Source organism: Callithrix jacchus, chromosome 5 (assembly GCF_049354715.1).
Source record: "Callithrix jacchus isolate 240 chromosome 5, calJac240_pri, whole genome shotgun sequence".
NCBI lineage: Eukaryota > Metazoa > Chordata > Mammalia > Primates > Cebidae > Callithrix > Callithrix jacchus.
The window spans coordinates 76,266,307-76,290,197 of NC_133506.1; the positions used below are offsets into that span (position 1 = coordinate 76,266,307).

The window sequence follows — 23,891 nt, forward strand, 5'->3', positions numbered from 1 at the left end:
AGCTATTTCCTCATTTTTTTTTTTTTTTTTTTTGAGACGGAGTTTCGCTCTTGTTACCCAGGCTGGAGTGCAATGGCGCAATCTCGGCTCACCGCAACCTCCGCCTCCTGGGTTCAGGCAATTCTCCTGCCTCAGCCTCCTGAATAGCTGGGATTACAGGCACGCGCCATTGTGCCCAGCTAATTTTTTTGTATTTTTAGTAGAGACGGGGTTTCACCATGTTGACCAAGATGGTCTCAATCTCTTGACCTCGTGATCCACCTGCCTCAGCCTCCCAAAGTGCTGGGATTACAGGCGTGAGCCACAGCGCCCGGCCTATTTCCTCACTTTTAAAAGCACATATATAGTTTTACCTGTATGTGTGGTTTTTGTTTTGTTTTGTTTTGCTCGAACAAAGTCTGTTAAATTTAACTTGTCTAAAGTTTTATTTATTTATTTTTTTGAGATATAGTCTTGCTCTGTTGCCAGGCTGTAGTGCAGTGGCGCAATCTTGGCTCACTGCAACCCCTGCCTCCTTAGTTCAAGCCATTTCCCTGCCTTTGTCACCTGAGTAACTGGGACTATTGGTGTATGCAACCACGCCCAGTCAAGTTTTTGTATTTTAGTAGACAGGCTTTCACCATATTGGCCAGGATGGTCTCGATCTCCTGACCGCATGATCTGCCTGCCTCAGCCTCCCGAAGTGTTAGGATTACAGGTGTAAGCCAATGCACCTGGTCGAGTTTCTCTTTTAATAAATTATTATCTGAGTTCAGTGCTGCTGATTGGTCAGGTGAGACAGGGTCTGAGAAGTGCCTGTCAGCTTTAGTGATGTGGAGTCATTGGTGACATTGACGGGAGCCTCTGTGTGAAGGCTATGGTGGAGTTTCTGCTGTCTTTCAGACTTACTGTCAGTGGCTCTGCCATGAGCCAGCTCTGCAAGATGGTTCCTGACTCACTCAAACTCCCTAGACTTGATGCTTTGAAAGCAGTTTTCTGCCTACCTGGATATTTGGATGATGGTCTCAACAAGCCTAAAAGATTCTTTGAGCCACTGGCCTATAGATCCTCAGAGCTTGGTTGAATAACACTGAACACCTTCAATTTTGCCTCATGTCCCTGATGATGGAGAAGAGGCAGGACAGGACAGAGGGTTCTTTGTCATGAAATTTTATTTCAATTTGGGCAAAGTTCCCAGGGAGCTTTAGTTGACCTAATGAAAACTCAGATCCACTAGGGGGCATGGGGATTTAGTTTAGTTTAGTTTTTTTTTTTTTCCAATTTAATTGCCACAGGGCAGATACGGAATATTCCAACCAAAATCATACTTGGCCGTCCACAAAGAGATTTTTTCTCCAAATACCTGTCTGCTTTATTAGTCTGTGTAGGAAAGAATCCTGAAGTTTTGCCTAACTCTGAAATTATGGTATTTTCTTTTCTTTTTTGAGATAGAGTCTTGCTCTGTTGTCCAGGCTAGAGTGCAATGGCGTGATCTCTGCTCACTGCAACCTCTGCCTCCCGAGTTCAAATGATTCTCCTGCCTCAGCCTCCTGAGAGCTGGGATTACAGGTGCCTGCCTCCGTACCTGGCTAATTTTTGCATTTTTAGTAGAGATGGGGTTTCACAATCTTGGCGAGGATGGTCTCGATCTCCTGACCGCATGATCTACCTGCCTTGGCCTCCCAAAATGCTGGGATTACAGGTGAGCCACTGCAGCCAGCCAAATTATGATATTTTCTAATTCAAGAATTGAGAACTAAGACTGACCAGGATGAATGTATATTTGGAGTTGGAGGTCATTCTGGAAACCCTGGGATATGAAAGCTAAACTCTAGATCAGAGTTAGCCCCGCCCACCTCCTCTAAGGCATCTTTAATCTCCTTGGCCTCAAGCAGAAGCACACCTGGCTTCAAATTGCAGCTCTTGAAGCCTCAGCACCTGCTCATCTCTGAATCAGAGAAAAGGGCTCCCTTCGTGGGTTCCTTCCAGCTTTTCTTCTCCCCCTAAAATGCTCCAGGCCCCTGCCCTGTGACAGCCTCACCTAGGGAGGGGAGGAGGCAAGGATTTGTCTCCCACTCTGACAAATGTGGCTCTGTCATAGCCAACCCTTCAAAGTGGCTCCCGCCCCCGCCCCCCCAAACTCCCTAGACTTTATGCTTTGAAAGTCTGGAGTTGGACAGTCCTGAGTCTGAATCTCAGTGCTGCTCTGACTTGTGTGTGGCCTCAGGCATGCACTTAAACCTTCTGAATCTGATGGCCATTGAATGGAAGTGGGAATACTCATATGATTACCTCTTCGCACCATTGTATAGAATTAGAATGTATCACGTGATGCATATAGCACCTTGAATAGACCTGGCTTGTTGCTGGGACTGATAGCTTCTGTTTCTCCTTTCTTCCTGGCCCTTTTATTTCCAGTCTGTGTTGGTTCTCCTCATTGCCTTTCCTTGTTGCAAGTCAAGCTCCACTCCTGAGGACACTGGTCAAGTTTGGTGTAAGGATTGGTCAACAGTTTTGGAGGCTACTCTTATGGAACATGAAAAAGACATCCCCTGCTGGTCTTCAAGGTGTGGTGATGTTCCTGGAATTCGTAAGTAAAGGATGTGAGAGTGAAATAAGGTAATATGTGCACATACTTTTTTTTTCTTGTAGAGACAGGGTCTCACTCTGTGTCTAGGCTAGAGTGCAGTGGTGCCATCATAGTTCACTGCAGCCTCAACCTCCTGGGCTTAAGTGATCCTCCCATCTCAGCCTCCAGAGTAGCTAGGACTACAGGGATGCTACCAAACCTGGCTGATGATTTATTTTATTTTATTGAGATGGAGTTTCACTCTGTGGCCCAGACTGGAGTACAATGGTGTAATCTTGATTCACTGCAACTTCTGCCTCCCAGGTTCAAGTGCTTCGGCCTGCTGAGTAGCTGGGATTACAGGCATGCACCACCATGATCAGTTAACCTTTGTTTTTGTTTTTGTTTTTGAGAGTTCTGCTGCCATGCTGGAGTGCAGTGGTGCGATCTGGGCTCACTGTGACCTCCACCTCCTGGGTTCAAGCTATTCTCCTGCCTCAGCCTCCTAAAAACCTGGGACTACAGCCATGAGCCACCATGCCTGGCTAATTTTTGTATTTTTAGTAGAGATGGGGCTTCACCATACTGGCCAGGATGGTCTCAAACTTCTGACCTCATAATCCGCCCACTTTGGCTTCCCGAAGTTCTGGGATTACAGGCATAAACCACCGCGCCTGGCATTTTTTTTTTTTTTCTGCAGACACGGGATTTCACCATGTTGGCCAGGCTGGTCTCGAGCTCCTGACTATCCACCTCAGCCTCCCAAAGTGCTAGCCATCATGCCCAGCTAATTTTTGTATTTTTAGTCGAGATGGGATTTCACCATGTTGGCCAAATTGCTCTTTTTCTTTTCTCCCAAATTTTCATTGTGAGATGATGTTTCGCTCCTGCTTCATGTGGCAACTGGAAAAAAAATCTGAATTCCTCATGCCCTAGCTTTAAATTCTGTCTTTCAGATGCAATGCAGACTTAACACGAGTGACTGGCAATGTTGGTCAACATCTAAATGACTGAAGTGTTCTTCAACCTTCAGATAATTTGACAATTTTCCGATCTTCTCACAACCCCCCACCTCACCCCACCTGCCACACAACACTAACTTGTTTCTATAAGTGGCTCCTTGAGGGCAGGGCAGAGCCTGTATCTCCCATGCCTCCTTCACCATGCTTTATACATACATATTCTTCAGAGGTGTTGAATGAATCAAAAATATTTAGGTGAGCAAACTTAATTCCCATCTCATTAAGTAGGCCTACTGATCTATTCCTGGTCTTTAGAGGAGTCCCTCAGCCCAGAGAAGTGGGTGATGGTTCCAGGGGGGTTCCCAGAAAGGCAGTTAAGTTGTCAATGTCATACAGACTCTGAGCCAGTCTAATAAGTTTAGGGCTGAATTCACAAAGTCTGGGAAAATAGTTGGCTTTCTGGGGTCAGATTACCGCATTCTCAGTTCTTCATCTGCGAAGACCTTGTTCATTCCTGTCCAACTACCTTGAGTCAGCTGCCATCTTCCTTTGAACCAACCACTTGAACCCAGTAGGTGGAGGTTGAGGTGAGCTCAGATCATCTACTGCACTCCAGCCTGGGTGACAGAGCGAGACTCCACCTCTAAATAAATAAATAAATGGAGGATTGTTTTTACAAGTAACAAAACTGAGGTGTAGAGAGATTAAGGGGCTTGCTCCAGGTCAAAGTGAGAAACCAGGATGTATATACAGAGTATCTGACTCGAGAGTCCATGCTCTCGATCATGAGCTGTATTACTTCCCATAAAAAGCTAAAAAGGAGTCTATTTGACATTGTCTATGTGAGTGGGTGTGTGTGTATATACACATGCATATTCATATGCTTACATATACATATGAGTATATACAAATATAACATTTTCCATTTGTCATCCATGGTTCTAGATGCTGGGGGTACAGAGAACAGTTTTTGCATTGAAACATGTAGAATGTATGATGAGGATGAGATATGAAAATAGACTATTTCATTACACCAAATGAAAATCCAACTGGGTGTGTATTGCGGCAAAGATAGATGAAATGAGGCTCCTTGGTTCTGTTTCTTGAGATGGAACATAGATACCTGGGCGTGTTCACTTTCTAAACATTTATGAAGCTGTACACTTGTGATTTGTATACTTTCCTCTCCATGTTTTATACTTCGATACAATTGACATTTAAAACATTTACAAGGAAGCAAAGTGCCTTGTGAACTCAGAAGATGTAGCACAGAATTGCTTTTGACTTGCCTCAGTGACCAGTTACCTTCTCTCCTGCCCTGTGTCTGACTGACCACTGGCTCTGTTCTCCAGGGGCCAAGTGTATCATCTGATGATGTTGACTGCCCTCAAGTGGCCAAGTGGCTCCAAAATTCTTTTTTTTTTTTTTTTTTTTTGGAGACAGAGTTTTGCTTTTGTTGCCCAGGTTGGGGTGCAGTGGTGTGATCTTGGCTCACTGCAACCTCCACCTCCCGGGTTCGAGTGATTCTCTTGCCTCAGCCTCCCGAGCAGCTGGAATTACAGGCGTTCTCCACCATGCCTGGCTAATTTTTTGTATTTTCAGTAGAGATGGAGTTTCACCATGTTGGTCAGGCTCGTCTTGAACACCTGACCTCAGGAAATCTACCTGCCTGGGCCTCCCAAAGTTCTGGGATTACAGGTGTGAGTCACTGCACTGGCCAAACATTTTTTTCTTTACCCATGTAACAAACCTGCACATGTCACCCCCGCTGAACCTAAAATAAAAGTCGATAAAGAAAATAAAGAAATAAAAGTAAAAACTTATCCAGATAGTTTTAAAAATTGTCTTCCTTAGCATCCTCAGCCATAGTGTTCACACATAAGTGTTTTTCACAAGAGAGAATTCAGTGAAGCCTCTCTCCAGTGTATTTTCTTCCCCGTAGGATGAAACTTTGACTTGATATCGTGACAGTCACACAGGACCTACCTACATGAATACATAGGGATGAGAAACCATATAAAAGAATCTGCACACTGCAAAGGTCAGAGGCTTATGGGTACAAACTCTCCTCTAGGTGAGCAAATGGCCCAGGGAACCCAGCATACATTCTCTGGTTTGGGCTTATCCAGCAAGAATCCATTGTGTATTTCTTCATATATGCTTGGTGCAATGAAACACAAAATTCCACAGAACAAACGTTTGTCAGGAGGTGCCCACCTTGAGCCCCAAACATGAAGTTAGCTGGATTTTTCACGTTTGTTCTATGAGAGTGTAAGTGTTACAGTTCAGCACAAACAGATTGTTTTTATTGGATTTTTTCCAGAAATGGTATGTTTACAAAACACATGAATATAATTTTTAAAATGGATCTGAGCAAGGACATACTGAAGGTTGTTAGAGTTTGCAGTCCCTTTCTTTCTTTTCTTTTCTTCTTCTCCTTTTTTTCATACGGAGTCTCGCTCTGTTGCCCAGGCTGGAGTGCAGTGGCGTGATCTCAGCTCATTGCAACCTCTGCCTCCCAGGTTCAAGAGATTCTTTTGCCTCAGTCTTCCAAGTAGCTGGGATTGCAGACATGCACCACCATGCCCAGTTATATTTGGTATTTTCAAGTAGAGACAGGGTGTTTCTATGTTGGCTAGGTTGGTCTAGAACTCCTGACCTCAAGTGATCTACCCACTTCGGCCCCACAAAGTGCTGGGATTACAAGCATGAGCCACCACACCCAGCCCCCTTTCTTTTGTTGAAAAAAATAATTATGTGTTGTACAACCTGTGGCCTGAATAGCATGGTAGCTAGACATGGTATGAATTGATACAGTAATGCAGCTGACCACATCTGCAGCCCACCACCACCTCCAACAACACCTGCATGTTTGGTAATGATTATTTTTAGAAGCCAAAGTGGCTGGCGATTTAATTTAAGCAGGGCAATTCAAACATTTGTTCCACTTAGCCAAGATAAGATGTCATTCCATTTGACTGTGTTTTCACTTCTATCATTTGGCTGTCCTTCCAAATGGATTTTACTATAAGTAGAAACACAAAATGTCCAAGAAAAAACATTTTAAAAAGAACAGGAAACATTTTGAAATTTCTGTCTTCTTGATTCAAATGAAAAAGAAAGTATGGGATAGCCACACACACTTTACTGTGTGTGTCAATTAGGAGAAAACATTTTCTGGAGTTTTCCATCAACAAACCCATGTGGACAACACATTTTGCATCCCTTGTAGTTAAAAAGACTTGCTTTCCCCTTTCTTCAACTTCTCTTCCCCTTACTACTGGTTTTGCTCCCTCTTTCTTAGGAATCCTTATCAAATTCACTGTCAGGAAAGCTTAAGAATCTCTCTTTTATGCTAGAGTGTCAGTGGTTGATATCTTCAGTAAGCGTTATCTCACTTCAAGGTACTGGCATTTTAACAGGAATCAAAGGCTGAAGCCAAAGGAGTTTAGTAAAAGGTGAGAGGTGGAGGGGTGGGCATGGAAGCTTTTCCTGGACGACAGTCTTCTGAAGTCCAATCAGAGGCAGGGTGTACATTGTGAGCACTCGTGCCTGGCTTGTTTGCCTGTGCAGATGTGGCAGCCATGGATACTGGCTAGCATATGGACACCTTGCCTGTGGCACCTGGTGGCAGGTGCCCAGAAACATTCCTGAAGGCATGGCCAGCAAGGCGAGGAGCAGCCCCTGTTTTCCAAATGCTCTCTGAAGCCTCGGGTTCCGGGAGGCTGTGTTGAGAGGGCTGACTGCCGTTCTGTGCCCACTGCTGCTCGGTGAATTCCAGACGAGCTGCAGTGAATCTGCTCATGGCCGCAACCGACACAGCCAGGCAGAGGGCGAAAGAACCCCAGGCAAGGCTGTCAACAGAAGGCACCGTTAGGAGAGGGCTGAGGGCTGTGATTCCGGGACTTCCTGCTGGGGGTCAATCTGGCGAAAAAACAGCTCCTGGTTCTACCCAATTTGGACCTGCATTTTGGATCACTAATCCCAGAGTCTAGTCAACGTATTGTTTAGCCCAAGGTTTAAGAGAATGGATTCTGGAGTCATTGTGCTGGCTTTGCACTGTGGCCCCACCTCGTACTAACTGTGTGACCTTCAGCTGGTTGCTTTAGCTCTTTGAATCAGTTTCCTCATCTGCAAAACTGGAATAATATCAATGCCGCCATACAGAGTGGCTGTGAGGAATTCAATGAGAGAATGTGTAAGAAATATTAATAGTATCTGCTGCATTTAAGTGTACTGATTGTTGCTGTTGTTGACTCTAACCCAGGGCAGTGGCATTGGTATCATTATTACTATTATTTTTTGAATCTCCCTCTGTTGCCCAGGCTGGAGTGCAGTGGTGTGATCTTGGCTCATTGCAACCTCTGCTTCCCAATTCAAGTGATTCTCCTGCCTCAGCCTCCTGAGTAGGCGGGATTACAGGCACGAGCCACCATGCCTGCCTAATTTTTGTATTTTCAGTAGAGATGGGGTTTTCCCATGTTGACCAGAGTGGTCTTTAACTCCCGACCTCAAGCGATCCACCTGCCTCAGCCTCCCAAAGCACTGGGATCACAGGTGTGAGGCCAGCATCATTATTCTTATATCCCTATCCAGACTGTAAGCCTGTTGCATACTGAGATGATGGTCTACACCTTTCATGCTTCATAGAATCTGACACTGTGTTGGGAACATGGTAATTAGCATCTACTTTTTATACCAAAGGGTGTTCAAATGTTTGCATTATTGTAAGATAAAGAGAAGGGCTGTGTGGTGGACAAAGAACAACCTAGAGAAGAAAAGCAAGTTGGTGTTTCCCTGGGACACATGGTTGTCCCTTTCCTCAGCCTCCTTCTTACTGCAAACACTCTCCCCCACCTCCCTTTCCCCCAGGAGAGTAAGGTTTTATTCTCTGGGGTAGGTGGACAGGAGGAAAGTCTCTGGATTCAGAGACAGCAGGCCCAGTGGAAGGCAGGAAGGGGACTGGTCTGAAAATGGGATTGTACAGAAATCTGCACAGGAGTGGGAAGCTGTTCAGTCCTTTCCTATGCCTAACCTCAGAAATGATCAGCCATGCATACAAGCTTACCCCACTTCCTGCAGATATTGGATGCTTTCCTTCTGAAGACACTGACAGGTTGCAGAAAGAACCTCTACAACATGATATGTGTGTGTGTGTGTTTTGTGGAGTGGGATTCCAAGATAAAACAGATGGTGCTGTACCCAATCACATGCCCAACAACAGCAACAAAAGAGCCTACGGGTAGGTAAGCGCCGACCCTGCTCCAGAGCTTCCAATTATCCTTGACAATCAAGGAGGCCAACATTTGGGGGAAGGGTCCAATGACAAAGTGGGGCGGGGAAAGAATTCTAAAGGAAAGAGATAACACAAGAAACAAAAGAAAACAGCAACAAAAACCAAACCGTTTCATTAGCATCCTCGGAGGAATATGGGAAGAGAAGATGCTGTGCTCAGTAAAGCAAGATGAGGGTATGATGAGGAAGGAACAGCTCGTGAGCAGGGAAGAGCTCGGAAGACCAAAACGGGTCCCAAATAGGAATTCCGTAAAATGGCCGGAAGACAAGTGGAAAAAATGTTTCAGAAAATGTAACAAAAAGATAAACAAAATATAAAGAAAGTAATAAGATCCTTGGATAATAAACCCAAGAGACCTGATATCTGACTAACAAGGGTTTTCTAAAAGGAGAACGAAAAAACTGAGGAAAGGAAATGATCAAAGAAATAATACAAAAATTACTGTAATTCCAGAGCATAAATATGCAGATTAAAGGGCCCCCCAAGCACATGAATCAAGGAGGAATGTGGAGAAAAGAGGATCCTGGCCAAAGGATGTCATCATGACATTTCAGAACACTGGTCATAAAGAGAAGAAAACAACAGGCCACCTACAAAGGCATACGATTCAGAACGGTGTTGGACTCTTGACAGAAACTAGGAATGCTGGAAGAAAATGGAGTAGTGCCATCAAAATTCTGTGGGAAGATGATTTTCAACAGAGAATTCTGCACTTTGCCAAATGATCAATCAAGTATAGAATCGTGAATAAATACATTTCCAGACATGCAAGGAGTAGAATAACTTATCTCTCATTGGATCCTTTCTTAGGAAGCTACTGGAGGATGTACTCCCAGAAGAGATAGATGTAAACTAAATAAGACAGCGCAATGGGACCTAAGACACAGCACTCCAACATAAGTAGCACAGGGAAGTCTGATGATGACAGCTCCAGACAGCAACCAGCCTGGAATAAAGCAGGAAAACTGAGGGCTTTGGGGGGTTGGAAGGAAGCTGAGAAGCTAATCTGATGAGGTCCACCAAACTTAACCTGCCCTGCTTGCATTTGGTCGCTTGCTTTTTTCCCTCCCAATAGAGCTAAAAGCCACACCACTAAACTCTGTAACTTAACCTTCACTAGCTTCCTTATAGAGAACATTTCTGATGTATATGTCACCATGGTGATGGTTGCTTAGGTTATTCTTCAGGAACTTGGGGGCAGCTCCTATCCAGTTCAAACTGGTTGGGACCACTGATCCTTCAGCTGATCCTGTGCAAGTGCCTGAGAAGTGGCTTTCTGATGTCAGAAGGCCAAAAACTCTACCCTCAGAACATGCTAATGCTATCATTTTCTGAACATGCAACCTGTGAAGAGCCAAGAACCCTGACTATGTTTATTTAGATCACCAGTTACTTCATTTTCCCCACTGCCAATCACCTTTCCTCCTGCCTTAGACCACCCTGCTTCTCTACTCCATAAATATCCCCAAGCCTTATCTTCAGGGAGGCAGATTTGAGAGCTGTTCTCCCCGCTGTTTATCTGACTGCCCTGTGAATAAATCCTTTGTAAGACCCATCATCACAATAACCGTTTACTAAGCACAAACAGAATGACCTTGGTGGGTATCAATCAGAAGGGTGGCACAGGGAGAGGAAAGAATTGACAGATAGTTACTCTTAGTACTATTTGATTTTTAACAACCATTTGCATACACGTCTTTGGCTAAAAATTATGCAATTGAAAGTAATAGAAAACAAAAACAAAACAAAATGATATTGGAAACAAGCAGACCGTTCTTCAGGCTCCTTTAGTCTCTGGAATTTGCTTCTCTCCATAGAAAAAGGAGTGCAGCATAAACTGGCCACAGTTGAGAATCCACTCACAATTCACCTGAGCTCTGCTGCAACTACACTCGCAACTGTGTAAGGTGTCAGTGATAGCTCCTCAGAACCAAAGGCACTAATTCAGAAGGGGGCAGCTAAGTGTCGAGCAAGTGGAGGGACAGGTGCCCAGAGAAACATTGGTAAAAATTAACATCTTCAGACTGGGAAGACGAAGACTAAGAAAAGTTCAGACTCTTAACAACTCACGCAGCATATGGCTCACAGTAACACACGCGCATTCACTGAATCCTAGAATAGTAGGATGAGGCAGTGAGCCCTGAAAGTGTTATGTGTTTTACCAGGAGGAAAGTAACATAAGAGGTTGTTATATAAGATGAAAATGTAAGTATATATGCACATCTATTTTTAAGATACGATATGCTTCAGAGGTCCACATCAAAGGGAACCCCTGTGGTCTTGCATAATGTGGTCGAGTCAGTTAGAGACAGGATTTCCATGTCATGACCTTGTCTTTGCATTAGAAACAGGGGCTGGGTCTCCCCCTGTTGAAGTATTTATTAGGAGTTATAGATCAAGACACTTCCTCCCACACTGTGTTTAAGAATTGAACATCAACCGTGTCTCAGTTTCTCGGGGACTTTACCATGTGCCAAGAGTTTTATAAACATAATCTATTTAAATCCTTATACAAACATTTGAGGCAGGCAGCCTCACTTTATAGATAAGGAAGTTGGGCTACAGATGGGTCATAGAATTAACCCAAAGTCACAATCCTGGCAGGTGCCAGCTCTGTGAACAAGGTTGGTCATTCTACAAAACTTACATGCATCTCTCCTGGTCCTCCAGGACTTGAGTGCCATGATCAAGCAACTTACCAATATGACCAGCCATAGTCCCAAGTCTGAGGCTTCCAATCTTCTGGTCCAAGGTTCACAGTGATTTGAAAAATGGTTGTGTACATCATGTGGGCTACCATGCCTAGGAGCCCTGCAAAGGAAAGGTCTGTGAGCCACAGTTAAGAAGACACATGATGGAAGAACTCCTGTATGTTGCATGAGTTGGTGTAGGGAGCTCTCTAGCATTCATAAAGCCCTTTTGATGTATCTGCATGTATTCATCCTTAAACATTCCATTGGACGTCTCATTCCCACAATTGATATTGAAGAGACATCCTGGAAGACACAACTGGGGAGGACCTGTCAGAACCTGGGCAGGAGTCTCCATAACGTGGTTCCTTCCTAAGAAGGTCAGAAATTGGATTTTATCATCCCATTCACTGAGGATAAGACTTGAAGGAGCTAGGCATGGTGGCATGCACCTGTAATCCCAGGTACTCAGAAAACTGTGGAGGGAGGATTCCGGGGACCTCATCTCAAAATAAGTGAGTAAAATAAAATAATTAAAAGGGACAATAAAAAAAAAAAAACGACTTAGGGGCCGGGCGCAGTGGCTCATGCCTGTAATTATAGCACTTTAGGAGGCTGAGGTGGGTGGATCACCTGAGCTCAGGAGTTCAAGACCAGCCTGGCCATCATGGTGAAACCCCATCTTTAAAAAAAAAAAGGACTTAGGAAAGATGCATTGCACGTATCAAGCACAAAAGAGATCTACAAATTGGGCTGTTACACGACTAACAACATGACTAACTTTTTGTATCCAGTTTGAGAACTAAAGGAAGTCATTTGTTCAGGGTTCTTTCTCCCAAGAAAGGCCCACTTAGGAGACCCAATTAAGTTGCTTTAAAAGTTGCTTGGAGAACATAGAAGTAGAACTAAAAAAAGGAGTTCTTTATTTTTATGGAACATTTATACCAAATGTGGATACTTTTTCAAAAACTACCATTTATTGAGTACTTCTTCTACACTAGGTGTACTCTTACTTAGTCATCGCTGAAGTGTTTTGAGATGTTTTAGAGTATTCTGTCTCAGAGAAGTTATGTAACTTGCCTGGGGTCGTACAACCATTAGGGAGACATCTGCACCTGTGCGGGATCCCTCCAGAGACTCACGCCTAAGCACTGTTTTCAGTGAAGCCATGTCAGCTGCCAGAGCCAGGGCACCCTCTTCCATGGCTGTGATAAAGACACACTGATAAATTTCACTTTCCATCTGTGCCTAGCCCCTTTTCATCTGTCACCTTAAGAATACTGTATCCATCCAATGGGATTAATTGGTGCCTTATCCAGTAGACCACCTGCCCTGCTCAAATGGCCACTGACGGTGAAGAGCCAGCCTGTTCTTTTGGCAATGAGCATGTCCAGGCTGAAGCTCTGCTTTCCTTCTGGGGCAGCCTGTTCCAAGGATGCCATTGGAAAGTACCTGCCAGCACCATGAAGATGGCTACCAAGGCATCCACCCTGAGCCAGTCGAATCCAAGGCTGCAACAACTCACTCTGGAGCCCAGGAGGATGGCGCTTGCCAGTATCAGAACGATATCCAGGACCTCGCCCCCGATGGACAGCCACAAAACACCTAGAGAAGAAAGGGATGTTGGAAATGCTGAGCATTTCTAACTCAGAAGCATTAAAAATGGTCAGTCCTTTGATTTAGTTCACTTCTAAACAACACATGAAAAACAGACACATTGGAGTAAAAATCACAGATGCCTCTGCTGAATCTTAGAAAGCTGGCAATGGAAAGGTATTCCTCAGGGCTGAAAGAGACGTTTCTAAGGATTGCCCATAGTGTGTGTGTGTGTGAGAGGGAACTAAGCAAACCCCCGCTGTGAGGACAAGAGTGATGCTCACAGCAGGGGGTCTCCATGCCCCAGCTCAAAAACTATGATGATGTCTTAATTTTACCAGAAGATATCATCTTTGCCTTTTGAAAGAAAAAGATACACAAACTTAAACATGGGGGTGAGGCTCTGCAAGTTGAAGAGCCCTGTCTGCAGTTACCAAAACCTCATTTGTTTCTGTGGGAGCCACCTGTTTACCTTTTCGAGAGGATCCCACCTGTGGCATCAAGGAACTCTGTTGGCAGTGGAAGGCAATGGAGAAAGAGGACAGAAAGGGAAATTGATCTTCGTGAAAGGACTACTCTAAGGTGTTAGGTGCTGGAGACACAGCAATGAATAAATGTGATCCATACAGGTCTTCACAAGACCTCTACTCCAGCTGGGAGAACAGACACTAAGAGAGGAATTACAAAGATGCTAAGTGTTAGGGAGCTTTAGAAAGAAGAAAAACTGCTCTAGGCAGTGGTGTGCATGTCTCACAGCTCTGCGTTCGTCTTGTAGCTGAAATTGGCTCTATTGGGAATATTTACACCACGGAACATGGCCAATGCTGCCAATCATCAGGGCTTCCCACCCACCCTATGAAGTTGGCTGTTAAACATTCGCCAGAACACTGCTGGCTACAAGGCACAGGAAGGGAGCCTCTGGTTCTAGCTTTTGGACTTGACTTCATGGAAAATCATCAATGACTCCCTCATTATTTCCCCTAATCCTAATAAAACAGTTAAAACCGTCCAAGCTATAGGAATGTTTGTGGGCAGAGGGTAAGGTATTTACCTTGTTCTTCAGCAGGCACCACACTCTGGAAACTCCTACACTTTTCATCTGAAAGATAAAGAGAATGGATTCAGAAGTAGGATTACACTTCAAAATCAGGGGGCAAATGGTGTATTTCCAGCCCCTTAACTGAATGAGAAATGGGGACTGTGCAGACTGCTTTCTGCTCAGGGACATATGGTGCCCCTCTGTGTGGGAGCATGATAGAGTCCACCCTATTGAACTGTGGCTTGGCCATGTAACTCTCTTTGACCAATCAACTGACAGCAAAAATGAGATGGATCTGAGCAGCTTTAAGAGCCAATGCCTTTCCCCCTGGTTCTTGTTCCCTTGTCGTGATCCCAGAAGCCCATGTCAAGAGGGAGTTTCCATTCAGCCTGGGTGCCCAAATAGCTACAATGAGGACAGACCCCTTGCCAACCTGAGAAGTCTATACAGAATGAGCTAAAAATAAATGTGTCCGTTTCAACCACCGATTTGGGGGGTTGTTACTGCAGCCTAACCTAGCCCATCTGGACTAATACTGCAAGTCTTAGGCCAGGGGTTCTCAGTTTTGGAAACAGTATTCATTATGATATGAATCTGAAATAACTGGCTTCTTGTTTAAGGGAAACTATCAAAGTTTGCAATTTATTTTCAAATGAATGAGAGCAGATTCAGAACCATGTCTGTTAGTAAGATTCTTAGCATGCAAGTCACACAGTTGCTTGCATTCCATCGTGCTTTCTTGACTATGAAAGAAAGGGAGGAATCATTGTGTGTATACTAGGTATCGGGAAGAACCCACCACCAGACTCACTTATGTGCTCCAGGGGCACAGATCTGCTGTGTATATGAGTGTCATCTGTCGTGTTGCACACATCAAGTGAAATGTCTTGAGCTACAGCCTTAGATACACAGTTCCCTTTAAAATGCTAGGCCGGGCACAGTGGCTCACGCCTGTAATCCCAGCACTTTGGGAGGCCGAGGCGAGTGGATCACGAGGTCAAGAGATCGAGACCATCCTGGTCAATATGGTGAAACCCCATCTCTACTAAAAATACAAAAAATTTGTTGGGCATGGTGGCACATGCCTGTAATCCCAGCTACTCAGGAGGCTGAGGCAGGAGAATTGCCTGAACCCAGGAGGCGGAGGTTGCGGTGAGCCGAGATCACGCCATTGCACTCCAGCCTGGGTAACGAGAGCGAAACTCCATCTCAAAAATAAATAAATAAATAAATAAATAAATAAATAAATAAATAAATAAAAATAAAATGCTAAGCCCATGGATACCCACTTGATGTGAACATGTAACCAAATTCTGGTTTGGGGGTGACTGATGGAGGATAGAGACCATGGCAAGTCACCCTCTGAGGTCCTGTCCCAGCTGAGTGTCCCACGCTCTCTCTACTAACACGTCGCCCAAAATAGAATTAGGGACTGTTGAGTGGGAGCAGCCTGGGAAATCCTCTGGTTCATCCCTACACAGTTTAGAAGAGTGTGTTCAAGTGTTGAATTATTAATAAAGGCAAGTACAACGATTGTGATTTTATGGATTTCGAGGAGACCACGCTCACACGAGTTGGTGGTGTCAAGAATGAAAAACCTGGGTTTCTCACCTGAGACTCAGAGGCCTTTTCTGCATTGCTTCTTGGTCTCTACCTAATGCACCAAGGAGTGAAGGTCTAACTTGTCTTCTGAAAAGAAATGCCTTTCCCACCAGGAATAGAGATGAGGCCAGCACAGAGCCAGGGCCAGCCAAGGAGATTAAGGGAATTCAGAGTAGCTTAGACAGCTGAGTTTAGCTTGGGCCCAGAGTCAGACGCTGGTGACCCTTTTGATAAATACAAATTCTCAGAAGTGGTGTTCCTTTTGAATAAAGCCAGCAGGATTAAAAAAAAAATCTTTATAAATCCCATGAAGCCAGGGAGGCGGGTGTTACATAGCTTGAGTGTTTCAGCAGCCAAGCGGGACAGCAAGCCAGCCCTGGAAGTGGCATCCAATCCCTCCTGACTCTGGTACCCCCTGTCAGTTTGCTGTCCACCAACCCCCACTCCATCCCCATCCTTTATGGGGTGCCTGGGTCCCTCTGCCCTGAACTTTTTGAGTTTAGCAGAGCAGCATAGATTCTAGACTGAGCACATTGTGTTGATTCACAGACTCAGCTAAGGAAAAGAACATTTCATGTAAGTGCTGCCTTGACCAGGAATGTTCAGTGCAAATTTTCATTTCAGAGTGTGGGATCAAAGGTGTGGATTCCCTTTAAAGACATTCTAGGCACTGGGGAGAAAGGATAGAGTTCTTGAAGGTGGCTTGGGCTAAGGATGTCTTAAAATAGCCCTCCAGGTAAGGGTTTCCCGGGAAGGTCAACTTTTAGGGACATGGAGCCCTTTCAGAAGGAAAACAAGCATGGAGGCCCCATGGGGCAGCAGAGCTGGGGCAGTCGGATGCCCAGAAGCTCCTTTTCTGGACTTGTTTAGGGCCTGGGCACGTCCTCCCAAGACTGGAGCTCTCACTGCCAGCTCTACTTCCCTCTCCTCACCCCTCCTCCCCCTCTCTCCAAAGGACTGTTTGGGCTCCATCCCGTTTCTCTCCAATCTGAACATTTTCCTTCTTATGCCCCAAATCTCCTAAGTACTTGCGACAAATTAGACTAAATGGCAGATGCCTTGTGTGGTGCAATTTCCAACGGGGAGCCCCAGCTACCCTCTGCAGCAGACATAATCTTTTTGGCTCATGCCATGTTTTAAAGATATTTTAACACTGAGAAATTTGACAAAGAAATCCAAACATCTTACCTCCCCTGAAGAATCAGAGCATCTAATAAATACTGGGCTTACAGGTACACACAGCCATGAAGCTGATGAGCAAGAGGCTGCTCCTTTAGCTGAGGTATGGTGGTTCCAGGTCACCGGCATTCCCAGCTAGCCCAGCTCCACCCACTTTTGTTACGACCTCTATAAGCATTTGAGTGTGTGACTCCTTGATGTATAGCTTTCATTTTGTCCTCTAGCATGTTTTGTATTAATCAATTTATTATTGAATAAAAATAATTAATTATTAGTTAATTCTAAACTATTTTGCTTTAGGGGTATCCTGCAACACAGCGGGGTGGGGGGAGGTGATTGGGGGAAGATGTCCTTTCTTCCTTCTTAATAAAGTGATGACAACATTTAGACACCGAGGTGGACCTGAATGACCTTATTATATTAAGAAACATGTAAAATGTGAACTGAGGTGTTTTGTTTATTCGTTTGTTTTCCTTCAGCTTTTAAATTCCGGGATACATATGCAGGATGTGCAGGTTTGTTACACAGGTAAACGTGTGCCTTGGTGATTGAGCAGAGGTTTTTTTTTTCCTTTTTGAGATGGAGTCTCGCTCTTTCGCCAGGCTGGAGTGCAGTGGTGCAATCTCTGCTCAATGCAACCTCCGCCGCCTGGGTTCAAGTGATTCTCCTGCCTCAGCCTCCCCACTAGCTGGGACTACAGGCACCTGCCACCACGCCCAGCTAATTTTTGTATTTTTAGTAGAGACGGGGTTTCACCATGTTGGCCAGGATGATCTCAATCTCTTGACCTTGTGACCCACCCACCTTGGCCTCCCAAAGTGCTGGGATTACAGGTATGAGCCACTGCGCCTGGCTTGTTTTTTTGTTTTTTGTTTTTTAAATTGATGGGCACAAAATTATTCATGGATAATTATAGCAGTTGTTGCCTTTCAGTTAAGGTGTGTGCATTGTGGGGTAAGAGGCAAAGTCAGGGCTCAGCGTTAAGCAGTTTGAGTTCCATGCCCAGCTCCATTAGTTCCTACCCGTGCACTCTTCCACAGATCACTTACATCTCTAGAATTCAGTCTTCTCATCTGTCAAATGGCTCTATTGTTCTAGGCCAGCCTTTCCCAAAGCGTGTTCCACTGAATAACCAGTCTTATAGAATATGAAGACTGGCTACTGACAACGTAGCTCCCTCCCATAGGTCTAATTTTCTAACTCTCGTCTTCAAGTTTAGATTCTACTCTGGCCCTACCTCCTCCTGGCATTATGACCAGCAAGCTTCCAATTCTCTCCAATGAGGCCTTTTCTTTTCTTTCTTTCTTTCTTTCTTTCTTTCATTCATTTTTTTTTTTTTTTTTTTTTTGAGACAGAGTCTTGCTCTGTTGCCCAGGCTGGATTGCAGGGGCATGATCTCGGCTCACTGCAACCACCACCTCCTGGGTTCAAGGGATTCTCCTGCCCCAGCCTCTTGAGTAGCTGAGATTACAGGCACCTGCCACCACATCTGACTAAGTTTTGTATTTTTAGTAGAAATGGGGTTTCACTATGTTAGCCAGGCTGTTCTCAAATTCCTGACCTCAAGTAATCTGCCTGCCTTGGCCTCCCAAAGTGCTGAGATTACAGGTGTGAGCCACCGTGGCCGGCCCAGTGAGGTCTTTTCTACTTAGGAAATGCCCTGCTCAGTTCCTCCTGTTCAGGTGACTGAGACCTTATGTTGCAGGGAAGGAGAAGCTGCCTCAGGTGACATGGAAGAGCCATGTGAGCTAAGTTCTTCTGTAAGAATGTAAGGATTCCCCCTCTTCTCTGCCTTGTATTCTGTTGCAAATACCTGGGTTATGCTGCCTCAGACATTTGGCTGACTCAGTTCTGCCTGCCTGGAACATTCTCATCCCCAATGTCTGTCTGTTAAAATCATAGCCTTGGGCACAGGGAAGGGAACAACACTCACTGGTAGGTGGGGGGTGGGGGTGGGGGTGGAGGGGAAAGGAGGAGAAGGACAGCAGGGGTTGGGGAGGATGGGGAGGGATAACACGGGGAGAAATGCCTGATGTAGGCAATGGGCGGGGGACGTCGGGGATAGAGACAGCAAACCATCATGGCATGTATGTACCTATGCAACAATCCTGTAGGATGCAGGATGTGCACATGTACCCCAGAGCCCAAAGTATAAAAAAAAAAAGTCATAGCCTTATGGGCCTGGCACAGTGGCTACCTCCTTTATGAGGTCTTCCCTGTGCCCAGAGCTATAAATAACCTCTCCTTGTGTGTTACTCAGTTTGCATTGCTATAAATGAATACCTGAGGCTGGGTAGCTTATAAAGAAAAGACTTTTAACTGGCTCACAGTTCTGCAGGCTGTTCAGGAAGCATAGCGCCGGCATCTGCTCAGCTTCTGGTGAGGCCTGGGGAAGCTTCCAGTCATGGCAGAAGGCAAAGGGGGAGTCAGCCAATCACACGGTGAGAGTGGGAGCAAGAGAGAGAAGGGGAAGGTGGCACACACTTTCCATACAACAAGATCCCATGAGAAATGATTCCCTATTTCGAGAACAGCACTGAAAGGACAGGGCTAAACTATTCATGGCAAATCCACCTCCATGATCAAATCACCTCCCACCGGGCTACACCTCTAACATCGAGGATTACATTTTTTTGTTTTTTGAGACGGAGTCTCACTCTGTCACCCAGAATGGAGCGCATTGGTGCTAACTCAGCTCACTGCAACCTCCACCTCCTGGGTTCAAGTGATTCTCCTGCCTCAGCCTCCCAGATAGCTGGGACTACAGGTGCACACCACCATGCCCAGCTAATTTTTGTACTTTTAGTAAAGATGGGGTTTCACCATGTTGGCCAGGCTGGTCTCAATCTCTTGACATTGTGATCCGCCTACCTCGGCCTCCTAAAGTGTTGGGATTGCAGGCGTGAGCCACCGCGCCCTGCCAGGGATTACATTTTCTCCAAACTCTATCACCCCCCTTTCCATTTCCATATCATAGTTGCTTCCTTGTTATAACCATTATCATGTTTTTCCCTGTTGGTTTGTACCTTAGGTCTGTCTCTCCCACTGGATCCTTTCCCTCAGCACTGGGGCTCACTCACATGGAAGCAAATACCAGAAGAGACAATTAAGTTAAATGTGGTTTCCTCTGAAGGGTAGGACTAAGTAAAGTAAGGGGCAAGAGACTGTTGATTTTTCTTAGAGGCATTTCAAAATGAGTTCATCTTACTTATCTATGAGTAAATATCACCTTGGTTAAAACTCTTTTTTTTTTTTTTTTTGGAGATGGAGTTTTGCTCTTGTTGCCCAGGCTGGAGCGCAGGGATGCAATCTGGCGCCTGGTCTGTATTCTTTTTTTTTAAAAAAAGTTTTGGCCAGGTGTGGTGGCTCACATCTATAATCCCAACACTTTGGGAGGCTGAGGTGGGCAGATCACCTGAGGTCAGAAGTTCGAGACCAGCCTGGCCAACATGGTGAAATTCTGTCTCCACTAAAAACAGAAAAATTAGTTGGGCATGGTGGTGGGCGCCTGTAATCCCAGCTACTCAGCAGGCTGAGGCAGGAGAATTGCTTGAACCCTGGAGATGAAGTTTGCCATGAGCTGAGATTGTGCATTGCAATCCAGCCTGGGCAACAAAAGCAAAACTCTGTCTCAAAATAAATAAAATAAATAAAGAATACAGATGTCCAGACTCCACCCTGGACCTCTTAAATTAGAACCTCCAGGACTGGGCACCTGGATTGTTTTTTTTACAAGCTCGTTGGGCAACACATTTGAAAACTGGTGTGACACCTATATAGAGCTGTGGAAATAGAAGTACTATAGGCTGTCCTCATATGAGACTTGGAAAGGAAGTGGAATTTCCCAAGCAATGCCTATAAGTATCGTGAATACAGTTTCCAAGCCCAAATTCTGGAACTATCTTGGAAACCCTCCAGGATGCAGGGTCCTAAGAATTTTGCATCTGTCCATGAAGGTAGAGAAGAGATTTGCAGGAAGAAAGCGCTCCCTGAGAAGAGAGGAACTGGGAGGTCCCTAAGTAGCCTTAGCTCCAGGCACTATTGCAGTGTCTGCACCACACTTAAAGCACAAGACACAGGCACTGGTCGGGATACATGCAAGGGTCAGTCAGGCTAGGCACTGCCCCACAGTGGCCACCACTGGGAGGGAGGGTAGTGGGGAGGAACATACAGCATCTCAGAGTGTTCATTCTTTTTCTTTTTCTTTTTTTAAAATTTGAGACAGGGTCTCAGGCTGGAGTGCAGTCACATAATCGTGACTCTCTGCAACCTCAACCTCCCAGCCTGAAGTGATCCTCCTAGAGTAGCTGGGACCACAGGCACACCACCATGCCTAGCTAATTTTTAAAACAAGTTTTTGTAAAGAGAGGTCTCACTGTGTTTCCCAGGCTGGTCTCTAACTCCTGGTCTCAAGCAATTCAGCGGTCTCAGCTTCCCAAAGTGCTAGGATTACAGGAATGAGCCACCATGCTGGGCCTCAGTGGGGTTCATTCTTGTTGCCTTTTACTTAGGACTCAGGAATAAAAAATACAAATGCTATGAGAATGGACAAAGAAAAGGCAATTCGAAACTCCAGGAAAAGTAAAAAGCTGTACAAGAAATTTGCTGAAATGAGCTGAGGTCAGGAGAGAAATGGGAATGGGAGGAGGACTCCTCCTTTTTCCACCCTGGAGGTTTTGCTTCCCAAGCAGAAAGGGGAAAGTACTCTGTCCCTGAGCATGGGCTTGGAGCCAGATGGACTAATTTGAAAGGGTCAAATTCCTCCCCACTCAATTCTTTGAGGGGTTAAAAACACTTTTTTTTAAAAGATTCCCTCCAAGATCATTCCGACTAGAGAAATAACAGGGCTGCACGTTAGAGCTGGGTTAGGGCCACCTTTGACTCCCAAAGGATTTTGACTATCAGGGATCAGGTGACCAGAGCAAATGAGAAAAGCTAATTTTAGTAAACACTTGCAATGTGTCAGGCCCTGCGGCAAGCACTTTATGTGAGTCTGGTCATTTCATCTTTACGATCACTCTAGGAGGTAAGTACTGCTATCATTCCCATTTTACAGATGAGAAGACAGGCTCAGAGAGGTGAAGGGACTCGCTCAAGGATACCTGGACAGTCAGTGGAGATGCAGGATTCAAACCCAGACAGCCTGGCTCAAGAGCCCCTGCCCCATCCCGCACTCATCAACCCCAGAATCTACAGGCTGTGCTCACCTTCACCGCTGAGGCTCTCCTCGCAGGACTGCCAGAGCCCCACATGGAACCCACGCTGAATGAACTTGTCGTCCCCCAGCTCCCAAATGTACAGGACAGCCTGGCTGTCGTTGCCCATCCTGCCATCACTGCTGTTGTCCTGTTTGAAGTGAATGCAGTGCTGTCCTCCAGGCTGGTCCCTGCACAGCGGCTTCACCACCCGCCGGATCCCCTCACACCAGTGGCTGCTGACCACGGCGGTGAGGGAGAAGGCGAGGGCGAGGCAGATGGGGAGGAGGAGCAGCAACTGCTGCTGCCTGGCCCTGTCCATGGCTGAGTGAGCTGCGTGGGGCAGGATGAGCTGTGGGGTCCCCTCCTCCTGCCTCGTCATGGTCCCTGCCATCTGGCATCCTCACACAGCCTCCTCTCATGTCCCCCTGGGGAGCTGCATGTACTGCCCTACCACATCCAGCAAGGGTGCTGGCCCTGCCATTCTCCCCAGGAGGTAGGTGTGCAGGAGGGCATTGCTTTTTAATTGTGGTAAAACACACATAACGTGAAATGAACCATCTCAACCCCCTTTTTTTTTTGAGACAGAGTTTCACTCTGTCGACGGGCTGGGTTGCAGCAGCACGGTCTTGACTCACTGCAACCTCCACCTCCTGGGTTCAAGCAATTCTCCTGCCTCAGCCTTCCAAGTAGCTGGGATGATAGGCACCTGCCACTATGCCAGGCTAATTTTTGTATTTTTAGTAGGGACAGAGTTTCATCATGTTGACTGGGTTAGTCTCAAAAGCCTGACCTCAGGTGATCCACCCGCCTTGACCTCTCAGAGTGCTGGGAGTATAGGCGTGAGCCATCATGCCTAGCCATCTCAACCACTTTTAAGTGCACAGTTCAGTGGCATAACTATGCTTACAGTGCTGTGCGACCATCACCACCATCCACCTGCAGAGCTCTTCATCTTGCATTATCCACACCTGCCACACAATTCCCCATGCCTTTCCTCCCAGTCCTGGCAGCCCACCTTCTTCTCTCTGTCTCTATGAATTTGCCTACTCTAGGTGCCTCCCGTTAGTGGACTCACAGCGTTTGTCCCTTTGTGACTGGCTTACTTCATTTAGCATAATGTCTTCAAGCTTCACGCATGTCGTGCCAGAATGTCCTTCCTTTTTCAAGGCAGAAATTTTCTGTCTTTATTGGATCACATTTTGTTTATCTATTCAGACACCTGGGTTTCTTCCACTTTTTGACTGTTGTGGAGGGCGCTGGTTTTGATGGAACACCAGGGGCTGTCTGGGGGACAGTCTTGGTGAGACAGCCTCACCCTTGCCTTTTGCATGGGGCAGGGTCCTCAGTGCTAGATTCTGGAATCAGGGACTCACAAGGACTTCATAGGCCTGATTCTTGTCCAGCCCTATGTAGAGAAGGACTACGGAAAACAGATGCTTGTTCCAGGGACCCTGGGGGATGCGAGGTACAGGCAAGCTGCCTCAGGGCAAGGGTGCTGTCCAGAATGGGAAGGGTGGCATGCATCCCATTTGGGTGCCAGGGGCCTCAGATGCTGGAATACAGAAGCCTGGGCACCATCGCTCATGTCCTCACTGAAGGGAGCACTGGCAGAGGCAGTGACGCGGTCGAGTTTTGTTTTGTTTTATTTTGTTTTTTGAGATCGAGTCTCTTTCTGTTGCCCAGGCTGGAGTGCAATGGCACAATCTCAGCTCACTGCAACCTCTGCTCCTGGGTTGAAGTAATTCTGCTGCCTCAGTCTCCTGAGTAGCTGGCATTAGAGG

At 45.8% G+C, this 23,891-nt stretch overlaps 1 protein-coding gene across 1 annotated transcript; it reads right to left on the reverse strand.

Moving 5' to 3' along the window:
• Window positions 1-5,794: 5,794 nt before the first annotated feature.
• Window positions 5,795-22,437, reverse strand: GSG1L2 (GSG1 like 2). The gene is made up of 5 exons (XM_002747914.6): window positions 22,120-22,437; window positions 14,144-14,191; window positions 12,949-13,101; window positions 11,506-11,617; window positions 5,795-7,364 (listed from the first exon to the last, which is right to left on the reverse strand). The coding sequence occupies exons 1-5, from the start codon at window positions 22,427-22,429 to the stop codon at window positions 7,106-7,108; spliced, it is 882 nt and encodes a 293-aa protein (XP_002747960.5). The 5' UTR covers window positions 22,430-22,437; the 3' UTR covers window positions 5,795-7,105.
• Window positions 22,438-23,891: the final 1,454 nt, after the last annotated feature.

Coding starts and splice junctions, on each gene's coding strand:
- GSG1L2 (XM_002747914.6), bottom strand. CDS start 22,429: ATGGACAGGGCCAGGCAGCAGCAGTTGCTGCTCCTCCTCCCCATCTGC. Junction 11,618..12,948: donor CATCTTCATGGTGCTGGCAG/GTACTTTCCAAT, acceptor TTTCCTTTGCAG/GGCTCCTAGGCATGGTAGCC. Junction 7,365..11,505: donor GACTATGGCTGGTCATATTG/GTAAGTTGCTTG, acceptor TTCTGTTGACAG/CCTTGCCTGGGGTTCTTTCG.